Source organism: Rhincodon typus, chromosome 24 (genome assembly GCF_021869965.1).
Source record: "Rhincodon typus isolate 14 chromosome 24, sRhiTyp1.1, whole genome shotgun sequence".
NCBI lineage: Eukaryota > Metazoa > Chordata > Chondrichthyes > Orectolobiformes > Rhincodontidae > Rhincodon > Rhincodon typus.
Window position 1 is genome coordinate 4,732,254 of NC_063355.1, and position 19,608 is coordinate 4,751,861.

Sequence of the window (19,608 nt, forward strand, 5' to 3'; positions counted from 1 at the left end):
GCAGAACAGTTCTGAGGAAGGGTCACCGGACCCGAAACGTTAACTCTGTTTTTTCCTTCACAGATGCTGCCAGACCTGCTGAGCTTTTCCAGCAACATTATTTTTGTTCTTGATTTACAGCATCTGCAGTTCTTTCAGTTTTTAAATTAATCTAGTCCTATATGCTAGCATTTGGCCCATATCTCTCTAAACCCTTCCTATTCATATACCCATCCAGATGCCTTTTAAATGTCCACCACTTCTCTCTGGCAGTTCATTCCATACACACACCACCCTCTGCATGAAAAAGTTGTCCCTTAGGTCCCTTTTATATCTTTCCCCTCTCACCTCCTCCACCCTGGGGAAGATGATCTTGGCTATTCACCCTCTCCATGCCCCTCATGATTTTATAAGCCTCTATAAGGTCACCCCTCAGCCTCTAACGTTCCAGGGAAAATAGCCACAGCCTATTCATCCTCTCCCTGTAGCTCAAACCCTCCAACCCTGACAACATCCTCGTAAATCTTTTCTGAATCCTTTCAAGTTTCACAACATCCTTCCTACAGCAGGGTGACCAGAATTGCACGCAGTATTCCACAAGTGGCCTAACCAATGTACTGTACAGCCGCAAAATGACCTCCCAATCCCTATACTCAATGCACTGACCGCAAAGGACAAGCATACTAAAAGCCTTCTTCACTAGCCTGTCTACCTGCAACTCTACTTTCAAGAACTATGAACCTGCACTCCGAAGTCTCTTTACTCAGCAACACTCTCCAGGACCTTATCATTAATTCCTGCCCAGATTTGCTACTGTATTGAAGAAGGTTATGTAAAAATAAGCATCATTTCAGATCAACGCTGGAAGCAGGAAGTAGCTGTTGGGAGTACACATTTATATATCAGCACAATCTGGGAAATGCTGGAATAGTTTGGATTATTTGCATTTTTTTTGAGGATTTTAACCATGTCATCACTTGGGAACTGAAGTTTAACGTGAGCTGTAAGCCCCTGACTTTTATTAGAAATTGAGTGATTTTGGAGAAATGCTAAGAAAATCTTTCAAGGAGAAAGGGGATGGAGTTTATTACCTGAATTACTGACAAATAAACTAGCTGGGAGGAGAGAACCGGAGCTTCCAATGCTAACGGCTGCACAGGAATTCTTTCTGGGCTGAGTTGGGCTCCACAGTCCAAGGAGGCAGCATGAGGATGACACCCATGAAGCTGTAAGTCTCTCCTGGAATCCCATTATCATTAGACATCTCTGGGAGAGTTTCCCAATAGCAGCACGTCTGTCTGCATGGTATAACCTGAGGGGTAGATGGTGTGACCGATTCTTAACAACTTCAATCCAAGTTGACTGGAATTAGAATTGAACCGACATTTATCATCCAGCTAATGCTGCCAGCTATTCAGTTTCATCAACGGAACACACTGGACATAAGGAGACATTACATTTTATCCTTTGCTTCCATTCCCTTAGCCCACAGGCTTTTTCTTTCCTCTTGTGCCTTTTTCATTTGAAACACATTATCCCTGCAGTGACTTGTCATCTTTGTGTTGTGTGACAATGTGTGGGATAAGGTTTTAATCCCAGGTCATAGTTTAAGTGTTAACCAGAGTTTGCTTTACGAATAAGATTTGTTCATAATATATGGATTCTTTCGGAGTTGATTAAAGTTAGAGTCACAGTGTCATAGAGTCATACAGCACGGAGACAGAGCCTTCAGTCCAACCAGTCCTCACCAACCATAATCCCAAACTAAACTAGTCCCACCTGCCTGTGCCTGGCCCATATCCCTCCAAACATTTCTTATTCATGTAGTTATCTAAATGTCTTTTAAACATTGTAACTGTACCTGCATTCACCACTTCCTCTGGAAGTTCGTTCCATACACGAAACACTCTGCATAAAAAAATTGCCCCTCATGTCATATTTTAAACCTTTTTTCTCTCATCTTAAAAGTATGGCCCTAGTCTTGAAATCCCCCACCCTAGATACTTGAGGGATGTTTATCTTCTGTTGGATAGTAATACTGAAGAGAAGCAATTTAACAGTATGGTAATCGAAGCAACATCTTTGTACTAAGGGGTGACTGGCGGAGGAGTGGGACTTGATTAGCAGCTGTAGAAATCCTTTGGCAGAGGAGCTGCGAGACTCAAGGAAGAAAAGGACAGAAATACTTTTGAGCAAATCATGGACTCCAAAAGTGTCACGCAACTCACCTGAAAGAGGTGGGCCGCTGGACTCGAGATGGTCCAGGTAACCGGAACACCTGAGCATCGTACGCATCGTAATCAACTTGGATCGGAAGGCTGTTCTCAGATTCCTTTGGGCTGCTTGCACCTATTGCTAAAGATGAAGGAACGCACAGGTAAATAAATGACAAACACTTGATGTGTTATTGACTGCAATCATTGTGGGAGCTCTGAGGAGGTCCTCATAATATCATTGTCACCGCAAATAAATCAGAGAGATCTCCAGAATGCCTGGTGGTACTAGGTCTCAGAGCTAGCCGGACATTTCAGCTCTGCACAGTTTTATAATAATTTTGAATCAGCCATTACTAAAGAAATGTAATTGTGCAACAATGAGTTGAGGGTATGAATGTTAATGAAGCTCAACATTACTATCTTAACTGGATATGATTTCAGTAAATTTTCAATAACTAATATTTCAACTTGACAGTGAGGGCACGGTGGGAGAAGAGAGCAAGGGCATGGGGGCTGGGCGAGGGGGGTGATGGCAAGAGAGAGCAAGGGCACGGGGTTGGGATACTTAATGCAACCAGAAAGAAAAACATACACAGTTCATAACACAGGTTGGAAAACACAAAGCAGTGAGTTCAGGGAGAGAACATAATCCGAATCTTAATCTAACATTCTCAGCAGTTTGAGTTTTCCACTTGAAACCAAGGATATTCCCGAAGGTTTTGAAAGCCACTATTAATTCTGAAACATCACAAAATGTGTAAGGATTCGATGGGAACAGAGATCTACATTAGGCATTGGATGGCGTTGGTGGTCAGCACATTGTGTCTTCATTTCAATGAAATGAGTCTGTCTAGACTCAAATCCTATTCCCAGAGGGTACAAACTCACAGCTCTGATGGCACTGAAGTGGCAAACTCATTCATGAGGCTACAGAAACAGCAGTCAGGTAGCGGGGGGTGGGGGGTGGTGGGTGGGAAATGTTTCAGTGCAGGGGCAGCAACAGCATGTTCTGCAGAGCTGGGGAAAATCAGCAAGCGTATAATTTCCATCCTGAGGGCACATCATCTTAGGAATCAATCCACAGACACTGGTGCCTTTCTTGCAGGTCACCAAACAGCCAGAATTCACGGTCACAGTCAATGCTCGCATCCTGCTTGACAATGGGTGGCACCGTGACCAAACCTCACCCAGTCCTCGCTTGGCATCTACATTTACTGACATATCTCTGCCCTGCAGCTCCCAGCCCCTCACTCACATGGCGGAGGCCGGTGTCCAGCTGAGTCACCACAAAGCAAGGTCAGTTCTGTACAGCTCAGGGCCATAGCAGCGGATGCATGATCCCATTGAGCTATCGCTTGTTCAGAATCGGCTAAGCCTCAATTAGGGATTGCTGACCTTCCAGGATCGGCCCGCAGTCTCCAAAATTTGGAGTATTAACTGGCAGGGTCGAGTTTCAAAGTAACTTGGAAAACGACACTTTTTGTAATGCCAAATGATTTACTGTTCATTCTTATTACTGACGGCAATATTGGAGGTGGGGATTAAGGGCCACATCACTACCAGTCAGGATAAATCCATTTGAGTAAGAGTTTGTTCCCTGTCCAAATGGCGCGGAAAGGCACCGTGTCTGGAGAATGAGCTCACGGTGAAGAACTGTCATCTCGGAGGAGAGCAGCGTAGAACTTCAAAAGGATGTTGACAAGTTGGTGGAGTGGGCAAATAGGTGGCAGATGAAGTTCAATGCAGAGAAGGGCAAGGTGTTGCATTTTTGTACAAAGATGATAGATAGACAGTATTAAACACAGCGTACTAAAGGATGGGCAGGAACAGAGAGATTCGAGTGTATATGTGCATACGTTATTAAAGGTAGCAGGACAGGTAGAAAGAGCTGTAAATAAAGCATACTGTATCGTAGCCTTCATTAATAGAGTACGATAGTGAAATGTAGGGTATGCAGAGTAGTTTGATCTTAGAGTAGGATATTAGGTCGGCACAACATCGTGGGCCGAAGGGCCTGTACTATGCTGTACTGTTCTATGTTCAGTACAACAGCAAACAAGTGATGATGAATTTACAAAAGTTAGTGATTAAACCTGGAGAACTGTGGGCAGTTTTGGGAGCAACACTTTAGAAAGGATGTGAACATTTTGAAGAGAGTGCAGAAGACATTTATCAGAATGGATCTAGGGATGAGACACTTCCATTATGTGGAAAGACAGGAGAAGTTGGGACTATTTTCCTTCGAGAGCAGAAGTCTGAGGGGACGATTTGATAGAAGTATTCAAAAATCACAAAAGAACAGAGTGGCTAGGAAGAAACTGATAAAAGATTTAGAATGAGAGGCCACAGTATTAAAGTGTTTTGCAAAAGGACCAAATGTAAGGCGAGAAAGAAACATTTTCTACATAGCGAGTGGTCTGGGCTTAGAATGCACCACCTGGTTCAACTGAAGTATTGAGGAGGCCACTGGATGAGTATTTATACAGAAACAACATGCAAGATTCTGGGGGAAAGACAAGAGTATGGCTCTATGTTAAAATGCTCAGAGAACCATTGCAGGCACAAAGGGCTCAACAGTGTTCTCCTGCATCGTAACAGTTCGGTGATGCTGTAACAGAGGCGGAATGCTCCTGCTCAGGAGGTCACATGAGGAAGCCCCAGCAGGGTTGGTGACTCAAGCCTTAGTACGTGGTCCTGTGAAGCCTGAAACTTCCTGCTGGTAGTCAATCTCTGCTGCATTGCCCAGCTTCAGTCTTGACCTAAAAGACAGCAGGTTATTGAGTGCTAGAAACCAAAAAGGGCAGAAACAGCAAGCCCTCCTGCAGGGACCCAACCAACCTCCACCTTCACAACATCCATGGTTTTGACAGATACATCACTGCTGGGGGTCCTACATTCAACTTCAATAAAGGACTTGCTGTCTCTCTGACAATGAAATGATGCAAACACTCACTGTTATCCTTATTACTTTTGCCTTTCTCCGCTGGAGCCTAGAAAAACAGAGCAGATGTGAGACAGTCTGCAGAGTTTAACAAAGTGACCTCAATACAAGTAATCCGAATCTGAAAACTGTGCAAAATACAGAAAATTGAATTTCAATCAGCAAATGCATTCTTTCGAAACAACATTAAAAAGATAACCTGCTACTGTTGCAAATGAAATAAAACAGCAGGTAGTATAAGGTTCTTTTACAGGGCTAAGCAGGATAGAATTAAGGATTGGACTATATAGCTTCTGTAGCTTTAAATAGAGTTTATATAGGCATTGTGAATGTAAAATGGGATGAGTCCTTTAAAAAAAAGTTAGGCTAGAACGCAGGCAGATTTACAATAAATTGTGTCTGCAGTGCAACACATGCATGTACACTACACTACAGATATTAATAAACAAGGCCCTATACTTTGCAGGCAGAAAGAACATTTATATGCATTGTGACTGCTTAAATTCAACAAAATGGCTGACAGCCATTCAGGAGTTCATTTCTCAGGGCAATGCGCTGAGCAATCAGAGACAACTTGCCTGGTTTAAAATTTAAACGAAGCCCGTCTGTTAACTGTCAATCAACATTAATGGGTGCATCAGCATTCTTCTCTCATGCAGTACAAATGTGGAGTTCTCCCCTTGAATTTGTAGAAATTATCCAATCAACCAGTTCAGAGATATTCACACACCTCTGGAGTTGAGCCCAGGCCTCCTGGTTCAGAGCTAGGGACACTATCACTGCGCCCCAGGAGCCCCCTTGAACTTGTGTTCTCTGTGAAAAGTCCTAATGAGTGCAAGTTGAAAAACTGCAACAGAATCTGTCCTTTTTTAAACTTTAATAAATACATTCTGCTAATAGATTTTCTATAGTGATGGTTCAACGCAGACACTGGAGAGTCACCCATGTACTTTCCAGAAGGAAGCATTTGAAAACAGCCAGGAAACCTGGCTGAATTTTTTCTTTCTTTTGCAAAGTACTGCAGAAAGTTGTGAACACAGCCCAGACCATCACGCAAGCTAGCCTTCCATCCATGGACACCATCTATACTTCTCATTGCTGCGGAAAGGCAGCCAATGTCATCAAAGACTCCTCCCACCCTGGTTATAATCTCCTCCGTCAAAATACAAGATACAAAAGCTTAAACACATGGGCCAACATGTCCAAGAACAGATTATTTTCCGTTGTTATTAGACTATGAATGAACCTCTCAAATTTAAAATCTAATGTTGCTTTTTGTGTACCTTCTCTGCAGCTTTGTAACCCTCACTCTGTTCAATCACCCTATGATCGTTGTATGCTACAATCTGGCTGTACTACAGTAGAACAAAACTTTTCACTGTACCTAGGTGCATGTGACAACATAAATCAAATCAAAGTGGCAAAGATTCTGCCTAGTTTAGATGAGTTACCTCAGCTTAGACCCAGAACTCAACCCGAAACCTAATCTGTACAGCATTTGATTAAATTTAATGTTGGTTCTACTTGATAACCTTCTGAGGAGCTTTCTAATATCATTCAAATGAAAATAATTATTAAAAAAATACTTGTGCAGCTAGCGCAAATACAGCTAGCGCAAATACAGCTACATATTATTTGGATGAGTATTAGGGCAGATGTCAATAGGAAATAGAACTAATCGCTATCATTTTTCAAACACTACCGCACTGCACTGGTAAGCAAGTCCCAACTCACCTTCCTGGCCGCAAGTTTAATGCGAGGAGTGAAACTATTATAATAAAGCTGACTCTTGGAAGTGTAGAAGCTGTAAGTAAAGCAATGAGACTGAGTCAATCCAACAGGACTTTATTTGCAATGTGGTCAGTGACATTCGAGAACAGCAAAATAGAACAGATTCCTCTTTAATGCTGGAAGAGGCTGACAGGATGGAGTTTCTCGCTGAAACATGTGATTGCATTTTCCAGCTGTTGGCTGATCTCAGCCATCTCTCAATCTCTGATCCTGTGGCTTGTCGCAAAGTAACTAGCCAGAGGAACAGGAGGATGGCCAGAACGCAACAGCTATTTTGGTGACACAGAGAGTAGTAGAGACAAAGAATGGAGGAAAAGATCAGATGGAGGATTTAGGGTATGCATCGTCATGTGTCGAATAGATGTAGAAACATGAGTTTATGTCTGCAGACCTTAGATAAAAATAAAAATCTGGTCTCAATTTCTGTACTTCCCTACCTACCCCACTCTCACATTTGCTCATTTCCTACAACAGCGATCACACCTTAAAAAGTACTTTGTTAACTGTCAAGTAATTTGGTGAGATGGCTGGTGATGATAAAAAGTCCCACAGAAACACAAGGCTTACGTTCTGGTCCCTCAGCTATTTTTCTGCTCCAGCGTAGCACAGAGCGGTCGATGTAGATATGACTTTGAGGCACAGAGGGCTGGATTCCCTGTTGGGGTTTATGGAAGCTGGCACTAAAGCTCTCCTGGTACTAATATCAAAAATTCCATTTAGAATCACAGAATTTCTTCAGTGTGGAAGCAGGCAATTCGGCCCATCGAGTCCACAATGACCGTCCGAAGAGCATCCCACCCAGATCAACAGCCCCCACCCTATTTCTGTAACCCTATATCTCCCATGGCCAATCCACCTCACCTGCACACCTTTGGACTGTGAGGGGAAACCAGAGCATCTGGAAGAAATCCACACAGACGTAGGGAGAACGTGCAAACTCCACACAGACAGTCGCCCGAGGGTGGAATCGAATCCGGTCCCTGGTGCTGTGAGGTAGTAGTGCTAACCACTGAGCCAGCATCCCACTCTATCATTAAGGGGAAGATTTGCCTGGTAAAGACAACTGGCAGACAGGAGACAGTGGGGTGTCTTTCTGCAGTTGAGTGAATGACAGGAAAGCTTACAGCTGGCTGGCTGCCTTGTGCGTGACTGGAGGGAGCTTGCTCTTGACACAAGATACATCAAATGCACATGACATGTCACATCTGGGTGCAGAGCAGAAATAAAAGCTCCACACAGTACGAGTGTCAGGAATGAGTCATCCTAAAGATTGCTTTGAACATGAACGGGTTGGTGAGACAGAGAAAGAAAAGTGACACAGAAAAGAAAATCAGTGAAAGGGAGAACTTGCATGTATGCAGCACCTGTCATAGTCTCAAGGCATTGTACAAATGCAGTCCCTGTTGTATTACAAGAAACACAAGGTCCCACAAACTGCAACATGACAGTGATAGGATTATCCGTTTTCATAGAATCATAAAATCCCTGCAGTTTGGAACGGCCCATTGAGTCCACCCAGACCCACCCCTCTACCCTACCCCTGTAACCCTACATTTCCCATGGCTAACCCACCTTTGGACTTCAGTGATGTTGGTTGGGGGATAAACATAGGTCAGGACACTGGAAGAACTCCACGTTGTGAGATCTTTTACATTTACCCGAGAAGTGCAGAGGGCTGTTTAACCTCTCTACTGCAAGACGGCACGTTTGAAAGTGCAGGACTCCCTCAGCAGGACACTGAAGTGTTAGCCTCAATCACATGCCTCTGGAGTGAAGCTCAAACCCACAGCCCTTCCCATCTGCAAAAACAAAGAAGGGTTTTGGAAGCAAGGGAAGACAGATTTTATTAAAATAAGACAAGATTGGGCCAAAGTGGTTTGAGAACAGCCACTTGTGGGTAAACCTATAGCAGAATGTGAAGGGGCATTTAAAATCACACTGGGGAGAGTACAGGCCCATCGTGTTCCCTTTAGGGTCAAATGTAGGAGCAACAAGCCCAGAGTACACTGGATGCCTAGCAATATTTCCTTCTACGATAACAAAGAAAAGAGAGACTTTTAACAAGTGCAGGAAGAAAACTATGGAGGTCCTGGTGGAGTATAGAAAGAGTGTAGAAAGACTTAAGAAATCAATTAGGATTGCAAAGAGAGGGCATGGGAAAACACTGACGGATAAGATGAGGGAGACTTCCAAAATAATCAGGGAAAAAGTAGTGTCACTTAGGGACCAAGGGGGCAACCTATACATGGAGCTGGAAGCCTTTGATAAAGGTGTTAAACAAATACTTAACTTCTGTTTTCATTCTGGAGTATGTAGTTACAGAGGGAAGAAGGACTGTGAGGTTTGAGAGTGGTTTGACATAGGGATTGAGGAAGTATTGGAGGTTTTGGGGGGTTTAAATGTGGACAAATCCTCAGGTCCCGGTGGGTTGTATCCCAGGCTGCTGTGGGGGGAAACGAGGGAGGGAAATACAGAGGGTCTGGACAAATTTTTAATTCCTCTCTGACTACACAGGAGGTGCTGGAGGACAACTTATGTGGTTCCACTTTTCAGAAAGAGTGGTAGAGATAGACCAGGGATTTACAGACTAGACAGTCTCACATCAGTGGTAGGGAAACTATTGGAGAAAAATGCTGAAGGAGAGAATTAATCTTCACAAAGTTTGATCAGGGATAGTCAGCAGGGGCTTTGTCAGAGGGAGGTCATGCCTAACAAATTTGACTGAATGTTTCAAGGTGGCCAGCTGTGTAGATGAGGATAGGGCAGTTGTTGTAGTTTATGTGGATTTCAGCAAAAGCTTTGACAAGGTCCCAAATGGGTGACTGGTAAAGGTAAAAGCTCTTGGGATCCAGGGTAACTTGGCAAGTTGGATCCAAAATTGACAAAGCGGTTAGGGACAGAGTGGTGGTAGAAGGCTGTTTGTGTGCCTGGAGCACGGTGTGCAGTGGCATACCACAGGGAACAGTGCTGGGTCTCTTATTGTTTGGGATATATATAAATTATATAGGACAGAATGTTGAGGGGGGAATGATAGGTTCGTTTGTGAATGATACGAAGATTGTCTGGGTGGTTGACAGTGAGGAGGAAGGTGTTAAGTTGCAGCCAGATATTGGTCAGATGGGCAGATCAGTGGCAGATGGAAATTTAACCCTGATAACTGTGAGGTGAGGCACTTTGGAAGAAAGAACAAGACAAGGGACTACTTGAATGAATGGCAAGACACTAGGAAGCTCAAAGAAGAGAGGGGTCTTGGGGAGCTTGTCAACAAATCTTTGAATGTGGCAGGGCAGGTTAATAGGGCAGTTAAGAAGGCATCTAGGACACTTGCCATTATCAGTCATGGCATAGCTTAAAAGATCAGGGAGGTCACCATACTATAGGAAGGATGTGATTGCACCATAGAGGGTGCAGAGGAGATTCACCAGGTTGTTGCCTGGGATGGAGCATTTCAGCGAGAGAGACTGGATAAGCTTGGGTTCTTTTCTTTACAGCATAGAAGGCTGAGAAGGGAGCTGATAGAGGTGCATAAGATTACGAGGGACACGCAGAGGGTGAACAGAAAGCAGCTGTTCTCCTTAGCCGACGGTCAATAACAAGGGGGCATAATTTTACAGGGAAAACAGATGGTTTAGAGGGGATTTGAGGAAAAATCATTTCACCCAGACAGTGGCGAGGGTCTGGAATGCACTGCCCGAGAGGCCTTGAGGCAGGAAATTGCCCATCCCTTATAAAGTATGTGGATGAGCACATGAAAGGACCTAGTGTTAGAAAGTGGAACTGGTGTAGATTTAGAGTAGTTTTGTCAGGGTAGAGTAGTTTTGTCAGGGTAGACTAGATGGTGTTTGTTCATCAGCACAGACATGATAGGCCGAAGAGTCTGTTTCTCTGCTGTGTGACTCTACGTCCCTAGATGGGCTGAAAGGCCACGTGTACTTATGATTCAACGAACTTTCTGACACAAAGGCACCGATCAAACAGCAATAGTAGGACAGGTCTTTGTAGCAAACAACTAGCAAACCTACAAATTGAGTCACAGAGCAACCAACCATGTCCATCACTAAATAAATAAAGTGTGATGTGAGTACAACCAACCTGTGGTTTATCCAGTGGGGAATATTGTAGTCATCACCTAGACGAGAATCTCCAGGGACCCCTCGATTGTGCAACTGTTGAAAAGAGAGAAAAGACATGAAACATTTCACACTGCTGAAACACCATGGTATTCCTGGGGGTAGACTACAAGGAGGTGGAAAATTCTAAAGAATCATTTTAATTTAACTCACTGTGGGGGAGGGGGTTGTGGATCCACAGGATATGGTGGAATACCTCTTTTACATGCTAACCAACATTACCACTTCATGAATACAGTGAAGCGTGAAATCTCAGACGGAAAAACACGAGCATTGCACCTGATCTCAGCTGTTTCCCAATGGGTGGGACTAATTCAGTCCCACAGCTAATTCTGATTGCTCACCAAAGCAAGGAAGCTCAACATTTCAGGAGCAAACAGTTTTTCACAACGGTGTCAAACGGTCCTTCAAAAGCACCAGAGATCCTGCATTTATGTACTGTTCCTCCAGGATTGAAGGATGATGGTGCACAGTCTATGTAACTAAACAGCAGACTTGGATACAAGACTGAGGTTCGACATGTCTTTGTGATACTTTATATTCACTTGGTCCATTGTGTATGGGAGGTCAAATAGTCCTAGTGCTTTGTCATTAATTACTAAGCATTTCATAAATAGACAATGAAAATCACAAACATTTGACCGGTTGACGTTAATGTTCAAATATAAATGAATAGGCACAAAGCAATTAAAAATAAACTGGTGCAAACTGCTTCAAGATGACCAAACTCCTCAGCAGCCGACCATGGTCAGCACAGAAGCCACATTCCATAAAACCCGCCGACCCAGCAGCACCCAAACTCAGTCTGGGATGCTGCTGGGCCACAGAGAGATCAAAGATGGAGATTGCACCCTGGGTATGTTCTGGGCAGGGACAGTGTGAACACACTGGGGTGGGGGGTGGGGGAGACAGGGGAGCGGGGGCGAAGAGGGAGGACGGAGAGGGAGGGGAGAAGATGGAGGGGGAAGGGGGCAGAAGAAAGGGGAAAGAAAGCGGCAACAAGGAGAGTTTGAGGTTTGGAGGCCAGGACAGGATAACAAAGGGAACCATGCAGTGTAGTTAAGCCCTGGAAACTGATAGAGTGCAGTTTGGTCATTTTACACTAGCAGCTGCTGCTACTTATGTGAAAGCACTTTCAAAAGCTCAGAGAGATGGGAAAGACAGCTGGGAATCGGGGTTAAACGAGGACTCCAAGTCAGTGGGATTAGCAAGAACAAGCAAAAGCTCTGAAACCACTGTGACTAATGGCCTCAAATCAATTGGAGAGAATATTAACGCTGCAGGGAAAGATGCGGAGGTAAAGCACTGGATGTTCATGATGACTGGAAGGCAAATGGATGCTGAATCATTATCTGCTCCTCCATCAGGCACGGATAGTGTGCAAGGAAAAGCCGGATCATCCCAGTCACCCGAACACACAATCATTTTTATTCTTTCCAACTTACTAAAGAGCTGGAAGCCTGTCACTTCATATTATTCTAAAAAAAAAACACAAAGGAGCAAGTTCCAAAGACTGAACACATTGAAGAAAGGACAGAGGCACCCAACCCCCATACCACAAAAACATGACAGAAAGGGGAAAATTGGTTTCATACAAACCTCTGGAGCACAAACAAAATGGGGACATTTCATGAAGTGGAGTTGAGAATTATCAGATCAGCCATGATCTTACTGAATGGCAAAGTAAGCTTGATGGTGCCTACGTTATATGGCCTTACATGGAAACATAGAAGATAGGAGCAGGAGGAGGCTATTCGGCCCTTCAAGCCTGCTCTGCCATTCTTCACGATTATGGATGATTGTCCAACTCAATAGCCTAATCCTGCTTTCTCCTCATAACCTTTGATCCCATTTGCCTCAAGTGCTGTACCTAACCGCCTCTTGAATACATTCAATGTTTTGGCATCAACTACTCCAGTGGTAATGAATTCCACAGACTCACCACTCTTTTGTGAAGAAATGTCTCCTCATCTCTGTCCTAAATGGTCTACCCCGAATCCTCACACTGTGATGCCTCATCCTGGACACACGCACCATCAAGAACATCCTCCCTCCATCTACTGTGCCCAGTCCTGTTAGAATTTTATGATGAAGAAGAAAGTTTTAAAATCCTACCATCCTTACAGTGTGAAAACAGGCCACTTGGCCAATTGAGTCCACACTGACCCTCCAAAAAGCATCCTACCCAAACCCATCCCACCTTTCCTATCCCTGTAACCCTGCATTTCCCATGACTAGCCCACTTAACCTGCACATCTTTGGACTGTGGGATGAAACTGGAGCACCCAGAGGACACCCATGCAGACACAGGTAGAATATGTAAACTCCACACAGACAGTCACCTGAGGGTGGGATTGAACCCAAGTCCCTGGCGCTGTGAGGCAGCTGTGCTAACCACATACCCACCGTGGCGTTTCATTGTTGGGCAAACGGCTTGGCACAGCATTGCAGTAAGTGAAGGTGAGGCACAAAGTATACCTCCGGATCTTAGGTCTGGAGGTAGTGAGAAGCTGGGATTAATTTCTCACTGGATTGTAATCATTTTTTTAAAAATTCAATGCAATAAAGTCGTGGCTGTGGAGAACAAAGTGTGCAGAATCCAGGGAGTTCCTCTTTGTGGATACCGGAGAAACATGTGAGGCCACAGCTACCTGCGCAGATGGCTACATGAAAGCTCCTGTAACACCATTTCAATAACAGCAGTAACTTCTCCTGGCAGCCCAGCCAAGAGGTTATCCGGTCACATCTCATCTGCTGCTTGGTGATCTTTGCTGGATACATTTTGGGTGCTGCACTCCCCCACACAACAAGAGGTTTAGAGGTGATGCACTGACTTTGAAGAGGTGCCTGTCCAATCCTCACAGAGTGATTGTTACGTCCATTCAAACTCCTCAGATACAGAGACACTCCGTGCCTGCAGGCAGCTAGATTCAGATGACATTCAGGCTTGAGCTGGTACATGACAAGTTACAGTCCAGCCCCAAAAGTGCCAGGCAATAGCCATCTCAAATGACAGCAAATCTAACTTCCTTAATGTTAACACTGGCATCATCATTACCATTGACTGGAAACTGAATGGCACCAACTACACAAATACTGCAACTGCAAGAGCAGGTCAGAGGCTGCCTATTCTATGGTAAGTAACTCACCTCCTGACTCCCCAAAGCTGTCCACCATCTACGAATCAGGAGTGTGATGGAATACTCCCACTTGCCTGGATGGGTGCAGCTCCAACAACACCCAAGAAGCTCAATATCATCCAGGAGAATGTAACTCTGAGTTCCCAATGAATTCTAGGCTGATACCAGATACAAGAGAATGTCTTTTCAGGGCAGGTGGGTAGATTGGGCCTGTACACATTGAAATTTAGAAGAATGAGGGATGACTTTATTGAAACATACGAGATTCTTAGAGGACATGACAGCGTAGATGTGGAAAGGTTGTTTCTTCTTGTGGGAGAGTCCAGGACCACAGGGAATAATCACAGAATAAGGTGTCGCATATTTAAGACAGGGATGTGGAGGAATTTCTTCACTCAGAGGGTTGTGAATCTGTGCAATTCTTTACCGCAAAGGGCTGTTGAGGCTGAGTCATAAAGTATTGAAGGCTGAGACAGATTTTAAATCAGAGGGGAATTCAAAGGTTATGGGGAAAAGGCAGGAAAGTGGAGTCGAGGATTATCAGATCGGCCATGATCTCATTGACTGGCAGAGCATTATTGATGGGCTGCATGGCCTATTTATGCTCCCATGGCTTACGATTAGCACCACTTCCAGAACCTTCAACGTTCACTCCTTCAGCACTTCATGCTCACTGCAGCAGTGCATACCATCTACAAGACAGAACTCCCCAAGGCTCATCTGACAGCACCTTCCAAACCAGTGACCTCTCTCACCTAGAGAGACGAGTCCAGTAGGCACATGGGAATGCTACAATATTCAGGTGCCCCTCCACAGCACACAACATCCTAACTTGGAACTGTACCTCTGATCCCTCGCTGTGGCTGGGCTGAAATCCTGGAGCTCCTATCTAGCAGCACTGTGTGGGTACCTGCACAAATTACACTGTGGCCGCTCAAGAAGACAACTCACCATCAGAATGATAGGAGCAAAACGATGACCAGCAATGCGCATGTCCAGCAAATTAATAAAAAAGTAAGCACTTCATGCAGTAGATGGCAAATTGCACTTAGCGGTTTTCCAAATGTCACATTTAAAAAGCATGGAAAAATGGGACTTTGAAACCGAAAGGTACAATATAAATACAAGTTTTTTTTTGTTTCTTGGCCTGTTGCAGATGTATAGACAAATCAGATTCAATGACTTTGCAGGATAGGGTAATAATATAAGAAACAAATAAATGTCCTGATTGCCAGAAGGCAAGAAAATCAGGTAGAGGTCAAATACATGACGGAGCCGATTGGAAAACGTGGCCACAGTCACTGAGTTTAAGACGAAGTGCCTCAATTCAGTGAATGTCACAATACCATGATCAGAAAAATAATACCGCTCTAATAAAAGGCCGCAGCAGAAAACTCCCAACTTATCTTTCCACAGAGGTTCCCTCGCCAGTGTTCCTCGCAGTTTCCAAGTTTAATATACAAACAGACTGACCGGAAGTTAATGGAAGTGGAGACATCGTCAAGTTCAAATGGGAGTGAGAGATGTATCAGAGTCAATTACAAATGATATTTCTGGAAGTTGGTTCTGTACATATTTTATTGCAGTTCAATAAACAAATGAACCAACACAATCCTCATTACTTAAAGGTTGTAATTTCACACTAATGTTGAAATATTATTGTGTAATTTATCATTTACTGTTAAATGGGTCTCCCAATTTTCATTCTCCTTACTTCATGTTTCACTTGGACTCCAGGTCATTTTCATACCACACAACTGCAAAGTTCATAAATTTTAGTCAGGCTAATAAAATTCTTAATGGGATTGTATTGGTAAACAGAAGTATAGCTTTACTGCATGGTTGAAAAAGATATTGAAGTGCATGGATACCTGCCATCTATTCAAAGTGCAATTGTGACATTGCAAATCCCTCCACATTCTCTTAAACGGAATGTACACCCTGAAAAAGTCACTCAAGTGCAAGCAAAGTTATGACAAACTTCAGTTTCTTCATAGGGACAGATGCAACAGTTTGAATACTGGCTGCAAGCTGATGATATATGTCTGGACAAGTTTGGTTTGGAATTATGTTCAGCATGGACTGGTTGGACTGAAGGGTCTGCTTCCATGCTGTAGACTCTATCACTATGTTAGCTGCGCTGTGAGGCTCATAAACAATAACGGGAAGAGTGGAGACTCTAACCTATTCCGCTGCTATTTAGCAAAATGTATTCCACTGTATAAAGCTAAACAAATGTGGGGTAGTTAAACACGTCAAAACTGCGGCATCCTTTGACTTGTCATTACTAATCCTCACAGCAAGTCCTTGATCTCACCAATACCAGAAATGACAGGTGGGTTTTAATCCATACAAATACGATAGGACATTAAATACAGCTAATTATCACTCAATAATTGCACATTGACAACAATTGCCCATTCATTGGAGAGTTAATGAGATTATTCAAGCACTGGGATGAAACCAGAGGATAACCATGTAAAGCCCAAAACAAGTCACGTCCACCTTAAATGAACTGATTACTGGTCATGCTGCATTTGAAATGGACGAATTACCTTCAAAAGAGTGTGTTGGGACTGAGATTGTCAAAACAGAATTGTCATAACTGTGCAATTATAATATATACTTTGTAAAGAAAGCCACGTCTTTAGAAAAAAAGAACAAAGAATCTTACAAATTGGCTTCCGGATATGACACAACTAGGCTTGTGGATTTTAGTTAGAGTGGAACAAGACTGTATTTATTTCAGGAAGTATCACAAGAGACTTTTTGAAATTTCATGGACATTTCCAAGGATAAACAGAAACTATTTGATAATAGTTCGCCTGGAAGCATTGGTCGCTTTTCTAAGTTGACCACAACCTGACAATGGGAGAGACAGTTAAGAACATTAATTACCTTAATTACCTAAAAGACAATGGATAGGCCTGCTCCCAGGCCCAAACCAACTCTAAAATGGAACCATGCTGTCACAGTTTTGGAAAGTATCCACTTAAGTTTTTGACTGTTGTGAGGAGCCATTTTAGTGCAGAAACCCTCAGGAAGGAATCAGCAGCACAATTAGAGAGTGGGATCGTAACAGAGAGAGAGAGAGAGAGAGAGAGAGAGAAAGGCAAGCCAGCTACATGTACGCGGGGTACTGAACCAGGCTCCCAAAAGCTGTACCTGCAACCCTCATTAAAGCAAAATAAAGGAGACTTCACTCCCTCCCAGAACCTGGTCTGATCAGCACACTTATAAAGGCAAGTTCCAACTCTATGACTACAGAAGATATCTCTGCTCTTGACCTGTCTTTCATAGTTTCAAACCCTTCAATTTGCAAAGAGAACCTTCAACCAAATATTAGGCCTGAAATAATCCGACAGACTGATCATCTTGAGATCATCTTAAGATTTGTATCAAAGTCCAGCTAATAACTTTGGCGTTTCTTTTTAAGGTGAATAGATGTCAGCAATAGTTGTGTAATAAACTAACCTTTGATCTTGTTAAAGCCTAAAGCTGGGCTGCTGGTTATTTTTAAACTGAAATCACTGGAAAATAAAAAAAAAGTGGGCTATATGAGCTAAACAAATTTGTAACCCATGGAACACTCACTCTGAAGACACACTTGGCGTGACTGTGGTAGAAACAGTAGGATAATGACTTAAATTTCTCTGGTTCTTAATTTGTTCTTATTGCAAAAGATTACAAAGAGCAGAATCCAAGCCTTCAAAAGGTGGTCCATTGTTATGAATTCTTTGTTAAAACTCTGTTCAAGTGAACAACTGCAAACAAGTCTGGTTTCAATGAAGTCCATCAACCTGCTGATACTCAATGGCAAGAAAAACATGAGGAGACAGATCACTTGGCTAAGTGCTGGAGGCCAGTGTGTCTGTAGAAAGGTGTTCCACTAACAGTCTGTCTCACTGTGAAGATGGCAAGAAAAGATAAAACTGGGGACAGGAGTTTGGAAAAGGCACCTGAATAAGTAGAATTTCTCCCTACAACAACTGAGAAGCTTTCATCAACCGAAGAAATTTGATTTTGCAACAGCAGACAGGGAATTCTCATCACCAGCTCGTGTTCTGAAGACATAATTGCTCAGTACAATTCAATAGACAACGAAACCTCCAGCACCAAAATGATCTTTCCTGCTTCTGAGCCAAGACCTACCCTGATTTCCAGGCCACTAGAGCTTCAGGTTCAAATATTCAGCCTCATTTTTAAACTTGCTTTGCTCCTCCAGTGAGGCTAGGTAACTGCACCTCCTCCACAATAACACTCAACACTAAAACCCAACAAGGATGCATCCTCAGCCCCCTACATCTATGACTGTGTTGCCAAATTCTGAACGAACGCCATCTACAAGTTCGCTGACAACACCACTGTAATGGGATGGATATTCAACAATGACGAGTCAAACTTCAGAAGGGAAATACAGGGCTTGGTAATGTAGTGCAATGAAAACGATCTGTCTGTCAGCTTCGGCAAAACTGAAGAACTGATCATTGACTTCAGAAAGAAGGGAGGAGGACACATCCCCATCCCTAGTGAAACTGAGGTTCACAGGGTGAACAGCATCAAGTTCCATGCAGTGATGATAATCAATGACTTATCCTGGGCTTTCCACATAAGTGCAACAGTCAAGCAGCCACAACAACACCTCTTCTTCCTCAGGTGGCTCAGGAAATTTGGTATGTCCATAAGGTCCCTCACCAACTTTTACAAATACACCATTGAAAGCATGCTGTCCGGGTGCATAACGGCCTGGTACGACAACTGCTCTGCACAGGACCATAAAAATCTACAGAAGCTGGTGTGCACAGCCCAGACCAACATGGAAGCCAGCCATCCATGGACTCCATTTATACAGCTCGCTACTGCGGAAAGCCTGCCAACATCATCAATGACCCATCGCACCCCGGTAATCCTCTCCTACAACCTCTTCCATCAGACAGAAGATACAGAAGCCTGAACACACACACCAGCAGGTTCAGAAACAGCTTCTTCCTGGCCGTTATCAGACTGATGAATAGACTCTCCAGCCTCAAATAACGCTGATCTTGCTAACATTGATCTCGCCTACCACATGCCCTAGTAATGTAACCTGTATGCCCCTAAGTCTTTTTGATCTGTACATCCTTTACTTACTATGATCTGCCTGTACTGCGCGGAAACAAAGCTTTTCACTGTATTTCTGTACATGCGGCACAGTGGTTAGCACTGCTGCCTCACAACACCAGGGACATGGGTTTGATTCCACCCTCAGGCGACTGTCTGTGTGGAGTTTGCACATTCTCCCCATGTCTGTTGTCTGTTTCCTCCCACAGTCCAAAGATGTGCAGGCTAGGTGGATTTGCCATGCTAAATTGCCCATAGTGTCCAGGGATGCGTAGGTTAGGTGGGTTTATAGGGGGAATGCTCTGAGGTTC

General features: G+C 43.7%; 1 protein-coding gene across 1 annotated transcript in view; it reads right to left on the reverse strand.

Annotated features, from left to right (window-relative positions):
* The window catches only part of depdc5 (DEP domain containing 5, GATOR1 subcomplex subunit), a 132,019-nt gene that overhangs the window by 61,986 nt on the left and 50,425 nt on the right, over positions 1-19,608 (reverse strand). Inside the window, exons 16-19 of the mRNA XM_048611691.1 lie at positions 11,020-11,093; positions 6,871-6,940; positions 5,149-5,185; positions 2,208-2,334 (exon numbers count right to left, since the gene is read on the reverse strand). Of these exons, the coding sequence (XP_048467648.1) occupies positions 2,208-2,334; positions 5,149-5,185; positions 6,871-6,940; positions 11,020-11,093 (308 nt within the window). The remainder of the gene's footprint in view (positions 1-2,207; positions 2,335-5,148; positions 5,186-6,870; positions 6,941-11,019; positions 11,094-19,608) is intronic.